General features: G+C 25.9%; 1 protein-coding gene across 2 annotated transcripts; it reads left to right on the top strand.

The window, feature by feature from the left end:
* The first annotated feature begins 4,880 nt into the window (after positions 1-4,880).
* On the top strand, positions 4,881-18,013 carry LOC107171505 (kynurenine/alpha-aminoadipate aminotransferase, mitochondrial). Of its 2 annotated transcripts, none has more exons than XM_089227858.1 (9): positions 4,881-5,052; positions 10,103-10,310; positions 10,612-10,780; positions 11,529-11,718; positions 11,930-12,046; positions 14,632-14,775; positions 14,840-15,146; positions 16,967-17,175; positions 17,666-18,013. In XM_089227858.1, the coding sequence occupies exons 2-9, from the start codon at positions 10,106-10,108 to the stop codon at positions 17,711-17,713; spliced, it is 1,389 nt and encodes a 462-aa protein (XP_089083984.1). In that variant the 5' UTR covers positions 4,881-5,052; positions 10,103-10,105; the 3' UTR covers positions 17,714-18,013. The 2 variants fall into 2 exon arrangements, with proteins under 2 accessions (XP_089083984.1, XP_089083983.1); XM_089227857.1 differs by lacking the exon at positions 4,881-5,052 and adding an exon at positions 5,384-5,605.

Raw genomic sequence — 18,013 nt, 5'->3', positions numbered from 1 at the left:
CCAAAATATTACATGATATCTAAATTTTTACCTAGAGCACTAACTGCTAACTGGTTTTGGGATATGAATTATCCAGCAACTTGATATGAGTAAACGATTTCGTCAGTTAAGACTTAAATTTAAAATATGTTAGTCTTAGCAATACAATACTCTCGTATATAAATCACTCTTAAATAAAATTATTATAATTTATTATAACTTAATACCAATATGCCGAAATAATGTTGCCAATATTTGATCTATATTCACATGTAAAACATACTTCAATACTTGTGACTGTATTTTCTATATTTTCAATTGCTAAAAAAAAGCTTATAAGAAACATTGTATTAAACATACAAGCTTTTTGGCTTAACCAAAATATTTTTGAAATATTGTCTCAAATTATTTATTTTTTCAGACGGCCAAAATCAATTTTCTTGATTATTAGTTTAAAAGATGCTAGACATTTTCTACTTTTGACCTCCATACTTATTGATACTTATCAACTAGATCTAAATTGTATCAGGATCACCTCAAAATTCAAGTTTTTAGTTTTTTGCTCCAGAATAATAGGCTGAAAAATTTCGTGTGAATTAATATTTATAATACAACAGACTTAGAGGTGAGTGATCTCATCGATTATCTTTTATATAATAAATATTCTGTTTCCTGTCTGCACTTTGTATTTGTATACAATTGTGTTTAAATTACGCATTTCTCTGAAATATAAATAGTATTATATAGGTAACTATTTTTTTTCGTTTGATGTAGGTATACTGTATATTATATACTATACATATTATATTATACTAACATCCAGATAAATCAAAATTGTATAGGTTGTTGATTTGAACATTTTGATTGCAACAAATATATTTGCACGTGATTTTATTGTTTATTTTTGAAACGTTATCATGTTTATATTTATATAATAACTACCTATCTATTATATATATACCTATAAGTATATCGTATAAATATCAAAGTAGAAGGCCAAATAATATATTATGCAATCTGCCGCAATGTTGTATCAAATCTTAAACATTAATATTACATTATTATTTATTTTATTTCTATATTAGGACATTAGGTATAACAATTATATATATTTAAATACAAAACATTAAAATAAAGGTAACTACATGTTAAATATAAATGTCAGTTTTTACATTCGGGGTGTTGGACTACATAATAAAGATAAGCCGTGGTTGAACCTCTATCATCCTCGCCTTAACTATAGTCGTCCAATGCTCCGGTAAAGCACACATACCTACATGAAGTTGGCCCCCACTTTGACTTATCGACTCCGTAAACGATTGTAAATCCGTTGTAAATAATTGTAAATTCATTCCCTGAATTCGTAAAAAAATTTGGATAAAATTACATATAAATATAACCAAGAATAAAAATTTTAGTTATATTGTTGTAGCTAATTTAAAAATATTATTTGTGGGTACTTGAAATTTCTAGAGTAAACTTTATATTCTTATTTTAATAGTTAATATCGTTAATGACTTATATTAATACTTTATAATAAATTGTATATATCTATTATGAATGACTGAGTGAGTCGGAGAAATAATGAATCTGATTTGATTAATTTGGAATTTATTTTATAGGTATCTTCATTATTTTTTTTTTGAAACAATAAAGATATAATTAATATAGTATAAAATATCCTAGTCTCCTCTCAAATTTCTCTCATTTTTCGTATACAATGATATTATATCATTAAATTCAAATTTAATATCATCCAGTAACTTACTTGTAACCTACTGTACAGCGGAGCGACATCCACTTACTTACCCGCTTTTTTTTCCAACTGAAAATTTTAATAATTTTCAACTGTGAATGTATAAAAATTAATTTCATTCAATTATTTTTTTTTAATTTCAACCAATAGTATTATCATCAAAAACTAACTTTTTATTTAATTTTTTTGTGATTATTAATTTTTACACTATTATAAATTTTGTTTGTGTAAATTTCCTTTTTATTTAACATTTTTTCGATCTTCAGTTTTTAAACATTTTATTCGTAAAAAAATAATTTATTCATTTTGTTTTAATTTTTTTTTTGTTTTTGCTAGCCCCTTCGATTTTTTTTTTTTCATTTCCAACTTTTTTGTTGATTTACAAATTCAGTGAATAAATTTACAATTATTTACAATGGATTTACAATTGTTTACAATTTGTTTGGAGTTGATAGATCAAAGTGGGGGGGGCTACTTCATATACATGTAAAGCAGGATTCCATACATTTGAATTACCATTTTGGGAACACGATTCTGTTTGATTTTCTGTGCTATACTTAACTATACGTTTTTCATATTGACTATTTTTAAATCTAATTCCTATAACGCACAATTTATACACAAAATGACGTGATAATAACCGACTGGCAGCAATATAAAATTACGAGCGTCTAGAGACAGCACAAGAGCAAATACCTTATCAATTATCATATCGTATTTCTTATAAATTATCATAACCGTTAAAAATATTCAAAATTTTCAAATCGCAAAACTTTCTTCAGTTTTTTGAAATTGTGATTTATTCAAATATATTCGAGTGCACGTATTATAATCATAAATTTTGTAAAAATTACAATTTAATTAGGCATATAAAATTTTATATGGAGGGACGTACCATTAAATCTTCAAGACCACTGATATAGATGCAGATATTGAATTAGATATAATTAATATGAATTTTGTTTCGTTTCAGGATAAATATTATATTACTTGAATTTTTCACTATTTAACTTATTTATGAAATCAATATTTTGATTTTTCTTTATTTTCTATAGAGTTTGAATAATGGAAATCAATTGACGAGGTAAGTTCTTCGTCGCGATTTGTTAAACAAAAAGGGGGACAAGATTTAACAAATATAAAACTGTAGCCACAAATATTTATTATTGCCATCGTTCAGGAATATTTTCGAGCAAAGCTACAGGAAAACGTGCCATGAAAATTATTGGTTCGTGTAAAATAGGCAAGTGTCAAAAAATCAGTAATATACATTAAGAGGACGCCACACCCGCATGTGTTGTCTTCGTTTTTCAAGTGCGTAACATGGCAAATTTTATGCTCAGCAGTTCCAATTTAGCTCCGTTAGTTTACAACTTAGAGTGAATTGACTTCTTATAAGAATTAAAGGTAACATTATTATCTAGGCTTTCACTGAGGCTTTTTATTATATTTCAATTTTGAAGCGAGTTATGAGTATTTTAAGATATACAAGCAATTCACAGTTTTAAAAATACTCATAAGTTGCTTCAAAATTTAAATATAATAAAAAGCCTCTTTGAAAACCTAGATGATAATGTTACCTTTAATTCTTATAAGAGGTAAATTTACTCTAAGTTGTAAACTAACGGAGTTAAATTGGAACTGCTAAGCATAAAATTTGCCATGTTACGCACTTGAAAGACGAAGACAACACATGCGGGTGTGGCGTCCTCTTAATCAATTACCTACTGAAATTTGTAATCATATTTACATGTTGTATATAATCGTGACATTGTGATTGTTTATTGTTTTATGTGTTGCTAGCTGTTAATTGATCTTCAAGTCAAGTCGTTGGTGTTTATGAAATATACGAAATAGTTCATCACCTATGTTATAATTATAGACTTGTTTTTATTATATTATTCTGAGATGACAAATCTCTTCTATTACCTATTCCTCTAATAACTAATTAATTAATTCATATATATATATATATATATATATATATATATTATTATTTATATTATAATTAATAAGAAGTATGATATGATAATTGATAAGAAATACGATATTATAATTGATAAGGTATTTTTTGCTCTTGTGCAGCAGCTGTCTCTAGACGCTCGTTATAAAATGTATAACGTACAACAGTGATAAATAACATAATATGATACAATAATAAAAACTATTATCTGATATATTATAATGATTTAATCGCTGTTGTATGTACTATACTAGTTACGTAATATGTTTGCTAAGTAATAAATATATATACACTTTAAATGAAACTCAATAAATTTTAATATTTTGTCATTGAAATTTAATTTTAATTATCTTGTTCATAAGGGTAGTATACCGATTGAACCATTAATAAAACGAATGAAGGATGTACAGTTCAACAATATAATACTGAAAGACTACGAAAAAAAGACATATAAATATAAAAATTAGGCCTAAGGCGTACTGATGATAGTTATTGTAATATAAAATTTGAATTATATTTTATAACGCTGCGATGGTAATCATTTTATAGGTTATACTTACTTATATCTTGTAAATTTATGAAAAATGTATGTAATACAATTTATTGCTTTTTGCAATTAAAACATTTCATGATTATTATTTTGTGGCTTTTTTGTTGCGAATTCAACTACCTTCCATCAATGTATGGCCATTTATTATATATGTAAGTACTATATTAAAATATTAATTTTACAATAATAAAATATGTGCATTTTTTTTTCAGAAATGTTTTCATATCTATGCAACGATTTTTCATTGAAATCAAAAAAATTAACATATTATGTATTAATTATTACCGTAGTTAAATTAATTGGTACCAACATTTGATACCTATATTACACAAACATGCCATTAGCACATTCATGGTATTACATTTAATAAAATACCTTAATAATTGGACCATCACAATTTTCTAATTATTAACAACAACATAGAATCAATGATAATATTATTTTGACATAAATTAATGTATTGTAATCAATTAGTTTTTTTTTACGTTTGTTGACATGATCGACATTATGGAAATTTCTATCGACTGATTATATTTAGGAAGTAGGTACTGACGCTATAGTTAAAAAGGTTGATTAAGCAACACAACATCTTATCACTTTCGTTAGGTAGGTTGAATACCATAATATTGTTGATATAAAACCCGATGTTCTGCGGACCGCTTCGTTTTAATTATTCTATACAATATAATATTATAATTTATCAGGTATATAAATTTAAGTTGATTAGATTCCCAAGTGCTCTTTTTCATATATCATTCGAAGGAGTTTTGAATATTCACCACAAGACACAACGGAGATTGAAACGTAATACATTTTATTTTATATTTTTTATTATATTATTTTATCATATTTTTAGATTTATCACTTAACAAACATAGTAAACTACCTAACTATATTGATATATTTAATTTAAGGATTAAATATCGCAATAATTAATGTTTTGCTAACATTATAATTTTACTAGTTAGATTGGACATTAATTTCGATAACATCAAAAATATTCTTTATGTTTATCTATTCATTTATTTATTGTTCGACTATACTATTTTTACTAATCATAAGTTTAACGTAGTCGTACACTTGACGTGTTAAAAAATATGTTCAATCATAACATCCATACTATATAGCCACACTTATTGTTTCAAAATAAATCAAACTAATTAATTTGAAGTTTATAATAGGTACTAAATGAGTGCGTTTAAAAAATAAATTTAAAATTTAAAATTTCATTATTAGGATTTAACTGTTTTAGTTTGAAAACTTTATACACTAAGCTTTTAACTATAAATACTTTTTTAACTAAAAGAGACACAATATTATGAAAACTTTAAGAAAAAATATTTCTATGAAACTGCAGGTAAGTTTTATATTTTGATAATTTTTTACTGATTTATTATTTATTATAAACGTAAAAATTAGTTCTTACATTTTTTATTTTTTTATTTCTATATGAAATATACAATTTGTACCTAATAGCACAATAAGTAAATATGAAATAAGAATAGACATATTATAAGGTATTAAACATAAAAATATTAAATAATTGTAGGTATATTAAAACTTAACTTTAATATTAAATACCTAATTTAAATTCAATTATTTTAATCATATAACAAAAGGATTGATATTAAATGTAAGTGATACAAGATATTGCCAATTATAAATAATATTTCAGTTCATAAAATATTTTTTTTAAGTAACATTATGAAACCTAAATTATATAAAACTTCTTACCTGTTTATAAACTATTAAAATTAATTATTAATTGAAGTTAAATGTTAAATATTAAAATACTGCCAATTATTCAATATTATTTTTATCCTATAAAACAATGTTTTTAATAATATAATTAAACACATCTAATGTAAAACCTCTTGATTTTACTATTGCAATCTATGAAAACTTATTATCGATCGTTTATAGACTACTGTCTACGAATACACTGCTAAAATTATATTTTTATATTATTAATCAATGTATCAACAAGTAACTAAGATTTAATGATTATCTATATAAATAAAAATTAAATGCATTTCGTTAGCCTTGAGAATGACTGGATATATTTGGCTATTAAAAAAAAAAAAAAAAATGTTTTAGTACAATGTCTGAATATGGGTTTACGGAAACAAAAGTTGGAGAATTTGGGAATAGCAGAAAATGTTTTTTTTTTTTTTTAAACTGATTGCATACCTGATCAGCTTATATCATAAACTATATCTAAGTCGGAAATTTGAATTTACCTACATTGTGCACCACCATGAAAGGGTGCACTTAGAATTATTAATAATTTTCCAAAAACTGAATTTTAATTAGATGCTCACACAAGGATTTTAAGATTTACTGTGGAAATCGAATTTTCACATTTTACATTACACAGAGTGTACCTTGCGACAACTTTTTTTCCATTCTATATTTAAAATTTTTTTAATAATGATTTCTAGAGCTCCGCGCTATAATTTTTATGTTATATCTTATTTAATGTTATACAACTAAAATTAAATAATTTAAATTTTTTTTTATCATCCAATATAGCTATTTTATAAATAAGTATGTAAAAATAGTTTTAGCGTTCAAAACTTTTAATTTGGTTGCGTCATTGATTTTTAAACAATTTTCAAAGTTTGTTCAAATTAAAATGCTAATCAATGTTTTGTTATCATTAAAAGGTAGGTAATCAATAATAAATACGTTTATTTTTTCATTATTTAACATGACCACGTGATACATATCACGTCACTATTAGTAAAATAGACCTGTTATACCCTGTAAAGTATTATTTTTTTTGTATATAAAATATATACGGTTATATGTGACCAATTAATGGTCTATTAGTTACTCAGACAGAAGAGGTAAAATCAAGCATCAAATCGACGCGTTTATGGCCTCGAATAAAGAAATAATTGTATCTTAAAACTATTTATTAATATGAGGGGCGAGGGCTTAATGTATGTTTATAGCTTATAAATTTAAAAACTATTTGACCGATTTTATGAAAATTTTAAACGAATTCTTAAAAAGTAATTTGAACCACGTTCTATTTGTACAAAGTGCTATACTCAGTCCACCACAAACGAATTGTTTACTATTGCTACTTTGAAAAATAATTCATTCAAAAAATCAATCACATTTAAATATAATTTAGACAAATATCTTATCCATTGTTCATTTTGCAGAGTTATTAAAACTCAATCAACAAACACAAATATGTTTTTTGAAATATTTTAGAACACGTGATATTTAATACATTATTATAGGATGCAACAAAGATATTAAAATTAAAATTATTAATTTTTTTTTTTATCCATGGTACAGCTTCAACTGCTAAGGTTATTAGCTTGCAACAAAATTAAGTATTTAGTACATAGTAAAATATAGTTACACAATAGATTCTTAAATTAGATTATACATATCAATTTGTTTTAAAAATGTGATTATTTTGTTGGTGTTGTCATAGGTAAGGCTGAGGGCTTCAAAGAGGTTGTCGGGCAATTTTAGACTTTTTCTGGTATCTATATCGATACGGCAGTGGATAAGGAGGTGCAATTAATTTTTAAAATTCAAAATATTAATGTTAAATTCCTTATCAGCTTGTTTTGATCATATTTTATGTGATATAAATAAATTCAGATATCAAATATCAAACTCTTCACCGTTTTTTAGAATTTTTAATTTCATTCATATTTCTATGGAACATTTAAAAACTACAATTTAATTTGAAGTATTTTAATTTGTTTTTTAATTTTCTTCATAATAATCAATAACATAATCTAAGGCTGTAAAATGTTAACCTATTTATGTAGTTCTGTTGTCCATGCGCATTTTTCACGTGTTCGCCTGTACAAATCGTTACCACTAAACACGTGATGTATTTTAATATTAAATGATAATTAATTTAATGACCTTTATGTAAGTTTAAATAGGTAGTAAAATATTTTCTTACTTCTCTATTTATTTTAAATAGATACGTTAAATAGTATATTATATAGTTATGTAATTTTAATTTGAAGAAAAATACAGAATGGATAATAATATGCACAAACATATTTTTGTTATTTATATTTTACTCTAATTGATATTATATTATATTATATTATCAATTAGTTAATATTATGTTAAGCTAAACATAATATAACATAACATATTATATTATATTATATTATCTTATCAATTAGTTAATATTATGTTATGCTAAACATGATAGGCACACATTCAGTCTTAAACTTGGGAATGCTAAAATCTTTTACCTCAAAATGACTAGTGGAAGACTTTGCTCTCCACACACCATCTATACCAGGGGGTCTTCAACCTTTTTATGCGGCGGGCCACATATTATTTGTTTTAAATCTTGCGGGCCACATTCGTAGTAAAAACATGTATTTTATATAAAAATTCAGTTTTATCATTACAATTTTTAAAATTACCTAGGTAGGTACATTTAAAATTACAAATTATTATTATTATTAAAACATATACAGATAAATATATTTTTTTTAATTACAAATTTTTTATTTTATTTTTAATGTGAAAACTGACAATGTTTTTCACTAATTTTTCAATATTTGGTTGGATCTGAGACAATGCAATTCTGAGTAAATTTTCTATGTGATAGTCAGTTAACCGAGCTCTAGTTTTATATTTGACAATTTTCATTCGTGAAAAATGTGTTCACAAGTGTAAGTACTGTCAAAAAGAGACATCATTCTTAATGCGTTGTTTCGAAGATTAGGATATGTCTCCGTGTCAATATAATTCGAATAAAAAATTGAAAGTTCAACATTATTGTACTTTTCTTTTAATATTGTATAATTGTTCTATAAATCAATGATCTTCATTTGCATAGTTTCTGGGACATCTTCAAATGATAATGAAAATGGAATTGAAAACATATTAAACAATTTTTCATTAGCTTTAAAATCTAAGAACCTCGAATCAAATTGGATTTTTAAATCAGAAATTGCTTCTGCGTATTTTTCCGTTGAAGTAACATTGTATTTTGACAAACATGGGAAGTGAGTAGTGTTATTTTTTCTTAGCTGGATTTCCGACAGCAGAAGTTTATTTTCAAAAGATTTAATATGTTCAAATAAATTATGTATTAATTGGTTTTGACGTTGCAAGCGTAAATTCAGTTCATTCAAGTGCATTGTAATATCCGTGAGATAGGCAAAATCATTTTTCCATTCTGAATCATTAAGTTATATATATATCGATTCTATACGGTTACACTTACTATTTCAAAAAATTACTACATTAAAATTCCCAAATTGATGAATCTGATTTTCAATATATCCTATAACATTATTAAATAAACAAATGTTGCAATGAGGATCGTCTACATTTTCACTACTTTCATCATTTTTATTTTTTTTACTCAATTTAAATGTACTGGAAATAATAATGATAAAATAAAAAAAATTAATATCAGTGATTTTTTCACTGAATCAAAAACAACATATTAAAAACTACTAACTAAGAATAGATGGCTGAACATTTCTATACTATCTAACTAAACAATTTTAGTTTACATAATTATTTTCATATTAACAAATCATCATTCCGATAGACATTGCAGTATACGAAAAAAATTTTTAGTAAAAATTAGTGCATTACCTGCAATATAAACTGGAAATAATTCATTATAAATGAAAAATTACACTTTAAACAACATTTTTAATTCAAAATAATTTGGGGATGTTAATTTAAGACTTAGAGGTGCTAAGCACCACCTGGCACCCCAGTATGTGCGCCAATTTTAAACATAATATTATATTGTAATCAATTATTTGCTTAATGATCGTTTTTCAATCAATTTTATTGTTACGTTATTGTGTTTTTTTAATTTTTTTTCCTACAGAATATGGCACAGTATCAACTATATTCATCCGCTAATGAAGCAGCGTCCGTCACCCGTTGTCCGGTAGATTGTCGAATTCCTGAGTATGGTTCTGAAGCCCCACAACCAACATACAATCAAAACAGTGCTACCCCGTTCACAATTGATTATTCATATTTCATAAATGACATTTCGTCTAAACGACAGCCGTCTCAACTTCGAGAAATCAGTAACTATAATATTGTGATTATGTAAGTGGCGTATTTACGAGAGGGTATAGATTGTCTTTTGGCCTATTCTCTAAAAATTTGTTCATAGGTGGGCATTTTAACAATTCAGAATATACACTCATCTATAGTAATAGACCTTCAAATAGGAACTCATAAAAGTCATTGGACTTTAGATACATATCCCTCCACTCCCCCCCCCCATAATTAGACGAAACCCTATAAATATGCCCCTGATTAATATATTGCGTGCAACAATAAAATACCATTTAAATATAATACATTTATTGATTGTTTTATCAGCAAGGATATTAGAGAAACTACCACCAAACTGCATAAAATTAGGAGTAGGAGTACCAAACGTACTAACCTTTCCATTCAAGAAGATGAGTGTGGAAATAATTACCGGCGAGAAAATTAAACTTCAAGGTCAAGAACTATCTGATGCTTTGCAATATCTGCCTTCGATTGGGTAAGTTGATTTACACATATTTTTTTGTTCATTAGAAAACTGCAATAACTAATTATTCACATAATAGACTAGTATTTACATATTAAAGTTTTTAAGTTTATTATAGTCTTTAATATTATTTACTTAAGCAATTGTGTTAATTGATGGACGACGAAAATAAAATTCTAATTAATGTTTGAATATGAATACCTAATACCCTTATATTATTTATTAGGTACATTTATACACTAATAACCTTAGCTTATAAAAATTTGTTGTACCTAAAATTATATTAGGTAATTCTATATTAACATAAATATTTAGATTAATTAATGAAATCATCGTAAAGAATTGCGTGCGATTACTGGTAAATAAAGATTACAAATCATAACAAACAAATTGTATACAAGACAAATTTGTTGCCTTTCAAGTTCTGCGTGGAATGGGGTTTTCTTACAAAAAAAAAAAATTATAATTGCAAACCTGAAACAATAGGCTAAGAATATTTAATAAGAGACATAATGGATGGTTAAAATAACTAAACTAAATGGCTTAAATTCGTTGACATACCAGCATTATACATTTTTAGAGAAAACTTAATTAATAACAATTAAAATGTATGATTTTTAATGGACCTACCTATAAGAATTAATTAGGGTTTTCAATTTTTTTCCCTATGCGGAATGTGCATGTATCATTATTCGTTTAAAATTTATCATGGACTAAAATCGTATCATAATATATTATTATTATGTAAATATTCCATTAGGTATCGACCTTTGATAAAGATATTGGAAGAAATACAAGAAAGGTTTCATGGACCTCAATATTGGGATAAAAGAAGTATCGTTATGACATCTGGAGCACAAGAAGGATTATCCAAGGCCGTAGACATGTGCATGCGTTGCAACGACCCAGTGATTATGCCTGATCCTGTTTACACAGGAGCCGTTGACTTGGTAAAGCTTTCGTTATCTTACAACTGAAAAGTTATTATTTTAAATGCTACGCTTATACTGTAGTCTGTGTTTTTAATACCTAACTAACACTAAAAAAAAAATGATAAACTGTCCTAAATTTTAGTATTCAACATTGAAATTAAGTTGTAAAGTAACGAAACTCATTTTAATTTTACTATGAAATCTTATAGTGATCATAATATGTTTGCAGTTTAAACCATATGATGCCGAAATTATACCGATAGTACAAGATTCTTGTGGTATAGTTGTGGAAGAAATTGAGAAAGTGTTAGCTGAAAGAAAAAGAAAAATGAAGCCTATACCCAAAGTTAGTCTGTTATGTTAAATGTATATACTCTTGTTTTGTTTAATATATAAATGCTAGAGGGCTTTCACTACTGCTTGTTATATTCACCTGCGAACAGAATTTTTCCAATTACTGTAAATTGACTGGAATAGTGCTGTAGACAAGAATTTGATTTGGGGAGGAGGGTTATCATAATAACAACAAATTATATAATAAATACATTTATAAACTTTCCATATTATAAGAGAGTGAACCCCTAATTCCCACGTATCTACGGCCCCAACTCGGGATATTTTATCAAAAATGATTTGTACATTTCAATAATTATAAAATAATGTTTTAGATTATGAGCGGAACGAGGAATGTATTGATTTTACAATGATGTGTGTGTGTGTGTTTTTTTTTTTTTTGTCATCATGTTTGGGGCAGTAAAAATGCTTCGATTTTCGACTTCAGTACCTTGTTAAATCAGAAAGTGAATCTAGTTGGTACTTTAGGGAGTCGAAAGTAAAAACTTCACATAAATAATATAAACAAAGTAAAAATTAAGGGAAAAAACGGGATTTTTACACACAATCAGTTTTCGAGTTTGGTTTTTGATGTAACTTTAAGACAAATGACCACATAAAATACATGACATTTTCACCGAATCTTTATATTTATATTCTATTCACCATGAAATTTTCAAAAAATTGAATATAATTTTATTTAAACTATTTATAGGCATATTCAATTTTCGATCATTATTAGTTTTTTTAAAATTAATATCGATAACAATTTATTTGTTGGGTAGAAAAGCTTGAAAATTTAATACAAGGCTCCTAACATATTTCTACAATAGCAGTTGAAAAATAAAAGACATTCATTGACACAATTTTTTTTAATAAGCATTCAAAAGTTGAATTTTGACAAAATACGTAAAAATCATGAAAATTCGCAAATTATTTTTAGCTAGAAATTCATAAAAAATATTATTTTTAAATCTAAGATTTGAAAATTTAAACAAGATTTTTTACAAGTTTGCCAACCTTTATCATGAAATAAATATCCACCAAAAAGTCAAATTCAGTTTTTATGAGCGTTTGAAATTTAAATTTTACAATATTGGATTTTCACTAGATATCTCATATAGCGATTTTCTTATTTTGTTGTAACTCTAAAACAAATTACTGCATATCCTTGAAATTTTCACTGAATATTTATGTAGACATTTTGTATATTTAATAAGATTTTCAAAATATTTAGATAAATTTTGAGTTGTTTACTGACATTTTAATTTTTCAACTTTTTTAGTTTTTTTCAATAAAATTTTTGTGGTTTTGATCAAAAAGCTTCAAAATTTAATATAAGGCTTCCAACATATTGTTACAATAGCAGTTGAAAAATATTAAAAATACATAGGCATGATTTTTTTTTATAAGCATTTAAAGTTCAATTTTTTACTAAATACGTGAAAATTACGGCTATGTTCAAATTATCTTAGATAAAAATTCATAAAAAAATTTTTTTTTAAATCTAAGATTAGAAAATTTAATTCAAGATTTCTTATTAGTTTGTCTACCTTTATCAAAAAAAAAAAATTAAAAAAATAATGTCCACCGGAAAATCAAATATTTTAATAAGTAATAATTATCCATAGTATATCCTAGACAGATAAACCGTCTCCGCTCAAAAACGTTTTTTTGTATGTAATTCTATCCATTACAGTAATCTACTTGTAACCTATTGTACATTTGTACATCAGAGTGATATCCACTTTCCCGCTTTTTATTATTTAAATTTTTTATGAACTCTGGCATATGTTTATACGTCAAAATTAAAAATTCATAAAAAGATTTTTAAAAAAACTACTTTAGGACCTGTTTGGTTTTTAAATTCTGAGTAGACCATTGAATGTATTGACATTACAATGATAAGTATGTCTTTTTTCGTGTGTTTGATTAAATATAATGTAATATAATATAATATATATAATTTAATATAATGGAACGAATTTCTTAATTTAAAAGAGTGTTTTCTGATAGAAAATTGTATCTATAGTTGTTGCTTCTACCAGTAGTTCTTTTGACTTTTGAGAAGTCAAAATTGAACATTTGTTGAATTTTTTAAAAAATAATCGAGAAAAAAAAATTTAAAAAAAATTGGAATTCTTACACAGAATAAACGAAGAATACCTAACGATGTTAGTGATTAATATTGTTTTTTTGTTATTCAAAAATGTTTTCCTTAGGTTTCAAAATTTATAAGTATATTTTTTATGTTTATTTGCAAAATTACAGGTTTAAAACATTTAATTAATTTTAGGTATGTTACTCCCTATTTTTAGTTTATACCACTCGTAATACTTAATAGTTATTAATCAATATATTTATATATGATATAATAAGCCTACAGTTTTTCGTATGCAAATTTATTATGGAATTAAAATTTAACACATCCATTAGTTGGTCATTATAGTCGTTACAGTGACCTACTCAATGACAAGGTACACTTTTTAAAGCCAATAATACTCACGATAAAATTAAAAATGGGACTCCCTTGTCCCATGTTTTAGTTAAAAAATTGCTAATTGTATATAATAATTGCAAATACTATGTTTAAAATAGATGATTTATTTGAATCCTACTGTATCAAACCCAGCTGGAACTACAATACCTAATCATAGAAGACGTGAAATTTACCGATTGGCTTGTGAATATAATATGCTCATTCTCGAAGACGATCCATATTACTACTTACATTTTGAAAAAGTAACTTTTCAGTATAATTATTAACAAACAATAGTTGATTAACTGGAATATAATATGATTTTAGGAAAATCCTGTTAGCTTTTTATCGATGGACACAGAGGGTCGTGTACTTCGATTCGATTCATTTTCGAAAATCATGAGCTCTGGTTTACGTGTTGGATTCGTAACCGGACCCATAACGTTACTGCATAGAATGGAACTACACATGCAAACATCATCAATGCACTCATCATCATTATCACAAGTACTTTTATACAAGCTCTTATCACACTGGGGCAAAGATGGTTTAATTTCTCATTTCATGCACGTCAAAAATTTCTATAAGCAAAAGTTGGATTATATGATGTCTGCAGTTAATAAACATCTTCACGGTAAGCAACCATTGCAATAATTAATTATTCTTCCCTAAGAATAAATCGACAATGACTTAACTCATCTAAGTTTAGTATTATCGACTTAAGTCTTAAATATAATTTTTTTAATTTAGAAACTGACCTACGTCCTTCATCACGACCTCAAAATATCTAGGAACTCTGTCTATACTCTATACTCTATACATACTGTTGTATACGCTGATTAATTTCGACGTACACAAAAAATATAATCAGCACCTTTAATAAAAACTCGTTAGTCACGTGATCACCACCACTACACTGTCACTACATTTTTCTTGTACTATTATTCATATATTCTTGCTTAAAACCTAGTTAATATTTTTAACATAAATAGTATTACATGATACAACACCACTAACCTAAAAAAATTACACTCCTTCACTTCAGCCTATTCAAATATCTTAATTTAAAATTTATAATCTACTATACTATTAGCAACGCGATCTTCTAAATAAATAATTTAAAAAAAATACACACTATACAAATCCAATCAACTTGAAGTAGCGTTACTAGATGCATGCCTCTTTCACTAAAACCTGTCAGGCCTTGCAAAATTTTTTATATCCATTGCTTATTGTATTTTCTATTATTCAGATTGTAAATATTTGTTTTCTTAATAAAAAATAAAAAATAACTGTTTTGCGGTACTAACACATCTCTTTTAGGGTATTTAATTGATATCCGTTTAAAATAGCGAAAATAATAATTGCCAAATAAAAAAAAAGCTTAAATTAAAATGGTGAATCAACAGTGAAGCAATAACGCCGAGTACAAAGTAGATATCATTTATGGTGGATAAGTGAAAAAATCGAAACATATCGACCACAATATTTGTACAGTTCACATGATTATTATAAATAATAGTTAATTAATAATTGGTAATATTGAAGTATACACCTATAATAAAAAATGATAAAAGTTAAGTGTGATAAATAACAATTGTAAATTATAACACGTGTTTAAGAAATTGAATATAAATCAATGTTGATACCAAAAATATATACATATTTACTAAAATATAAGAATTAAGAGTTTTTAAAATGTATTTAAGTTGACGCTGCACCGTCTACACCAACATGTTTTGTCTCTGTCTTACAAATGTACAAATAGCGAAAACTGTTTTGCGCAGGATAGAACAACTCAAGCTGTAATCCAAGTTAACCAACCAATTTTTCACACTATAAAGTGGATAATATTAAAATGTGCAACGTTTTTTTTTTCGATATCAGAAAAAAAAAGTTATTTAACTTTGAAAAACTCAAAAATAATGAATTCTAAAACAATTATAAGAACTTTCTTCGTATTATTTGTGATATCGAAAAATTAAAAACAACGTTGCACGGTAAATATTCTCCAGGAGAATAATCACGGTTTTCCAATTTGTGCCGGTACTGCGGTATATACTGGCTTTACGGCATACCGTTTCATACCGCTACTGAATCTAATACCACAATACCGGTTTCCGATTTTAATACCGTCAAACCTAATTTTCTTCTTTATAGTGTGAACATTTGGTAGCTTAGATTGGATTACAGCTTGAGTGGCTCTTTCCCGCGCAAAACAGTTTTCGCAATGTTTTACATTTGCAAGACGGAAACAACACATGCGAGTGTAGCGTCCTCTTTAGATATTAAAAGATATTAAATATAACTTAAGATTTACACCATAAAAGACGTATATCTGTTCTTAACAGATCACCCTTAAATTTTAAAGGAAAAATTAACAAAACTTTTATACTTTTAACTTTTGTCATCATAACAATATCCCAATAAATACACGTAATTTTCTCTAAACAGGACTAGCTGAATGGTACGAGCCAAATGGTGGCATGTTTCTGTGGTTGAAAATAATTGGACTAAACGATGCCAAAAAATTAGTCACTAATAGATGTTTGGAAAAATTAATAATCTTAGCTCCAGGATATGCACTATCAGCAAATCCTGAAAATCCAAGTCCCTATATTCGAATTTCGTATTCTATTGCAACGCCAGAAGAAGTCGATCGGGTAAGTGTTATTTTTTTTTTCAAAAAAGTAATTATTTCAATATTTCTTTTAATTTGTTAACATTCCATGCGTATTACAAACAGTATCTAATCCCATTACAATTATAGAATACAAATGGTAGGTAGTCACTATTTTTTTTTTTGAAGTCATAGTTTAGAATTAGTTCATATAGATTTTTATTTATTTTATTTTTATTTGTAGGCATTTCGCAAAATCAATTTTAACATAGATGTATTTTTGGAATGAATACTTTTTTTTCCAACCAATTTTGCAACGCTTTGTTTTTCTTTTCATAGAAACGCAAATCAATAAGATATATTATATAATATATTTACCTAGATTTGTATAGTTAAATCGTAGGTTAAGATAAATTTATATTTTCACAAAGTTGCCTGTTTCATAATTTGGAAACATGTTTTTACATTTCGTTGTTTTCCCGTTTAAACTTCTCTAATTTTTTTTGAAGTGTAAAATAGTCTTATTATTCTAGGGAATATTACTACTGGCGGAAGCTATACGAGAAGAATTGTTGGAGTAATATCTGCTAATATGATCAGAGTATGCAACGTTAATATCATAAATCATAATTATTATAGTTATCTATTATCACTACAAAAAAAGGGTTTGTATGAATTTGAAATTATATTTATTTTTTATTGTAAAATATGTTAAGATATTGATGATAACATATCTCATTTTTTAAGTTTAAAGTTTTAATTGTATTTTTTATATATACCTAATGATACATCTATTATAACGATATATTTTTAACGAAGACGTGTTTAAAAAAAAATTTGTGACTGTCATCACTTTAATAAAAATGTTTCAATATTTTCTA

This window comes from Diuraphis noxia, unplaced genomic scaffold, assembly GCF_037042655.1.
Source record: "Diuraphis noxia isolate RWA-SAM2 unplaced genomic scaffold, SU_Dnox_SAM2 contig0004, whole genome shotgun sequence".
Classification (NCBI taxonomy): Eukaryota; Metazoa; Arthropoda; class Insecta; order Hemiptera; family Aphididae; genus Diuraphis; species Diuraphis noxia.
Note: the sequence above shows the minus strand (reverse complement) of the source record. Positions and strands in the feature narration are given on the sequence as shown.

What these genes read in the sequence shown, in the direction of transcription:
- LOC107171505 (XM_089227857.1), top strand. Translation starts at nt 5,567, where the DNA reads ATGAAAACTTTAAGAAAAAATATTTCTATGAAACTGCAG. An exon ending in AAATGAAGCCTATACCCAAA is followed by an intron (nt 12,047 to 14,631) that starts GTTAGTCTGTTA and finishes TGTTTAAAATAG; the next exon opens with ATGATTTATTTGAATCCTAC. An exon ending in ACTACTTACATTTTGAAAAA is followed by an intron (nt 14,776 to 14,839) that starts GTAACTTTTCAG and finishes ATATGATTTTAG; the next exon opens with GAAAATCCTGTTAGCTTTTT.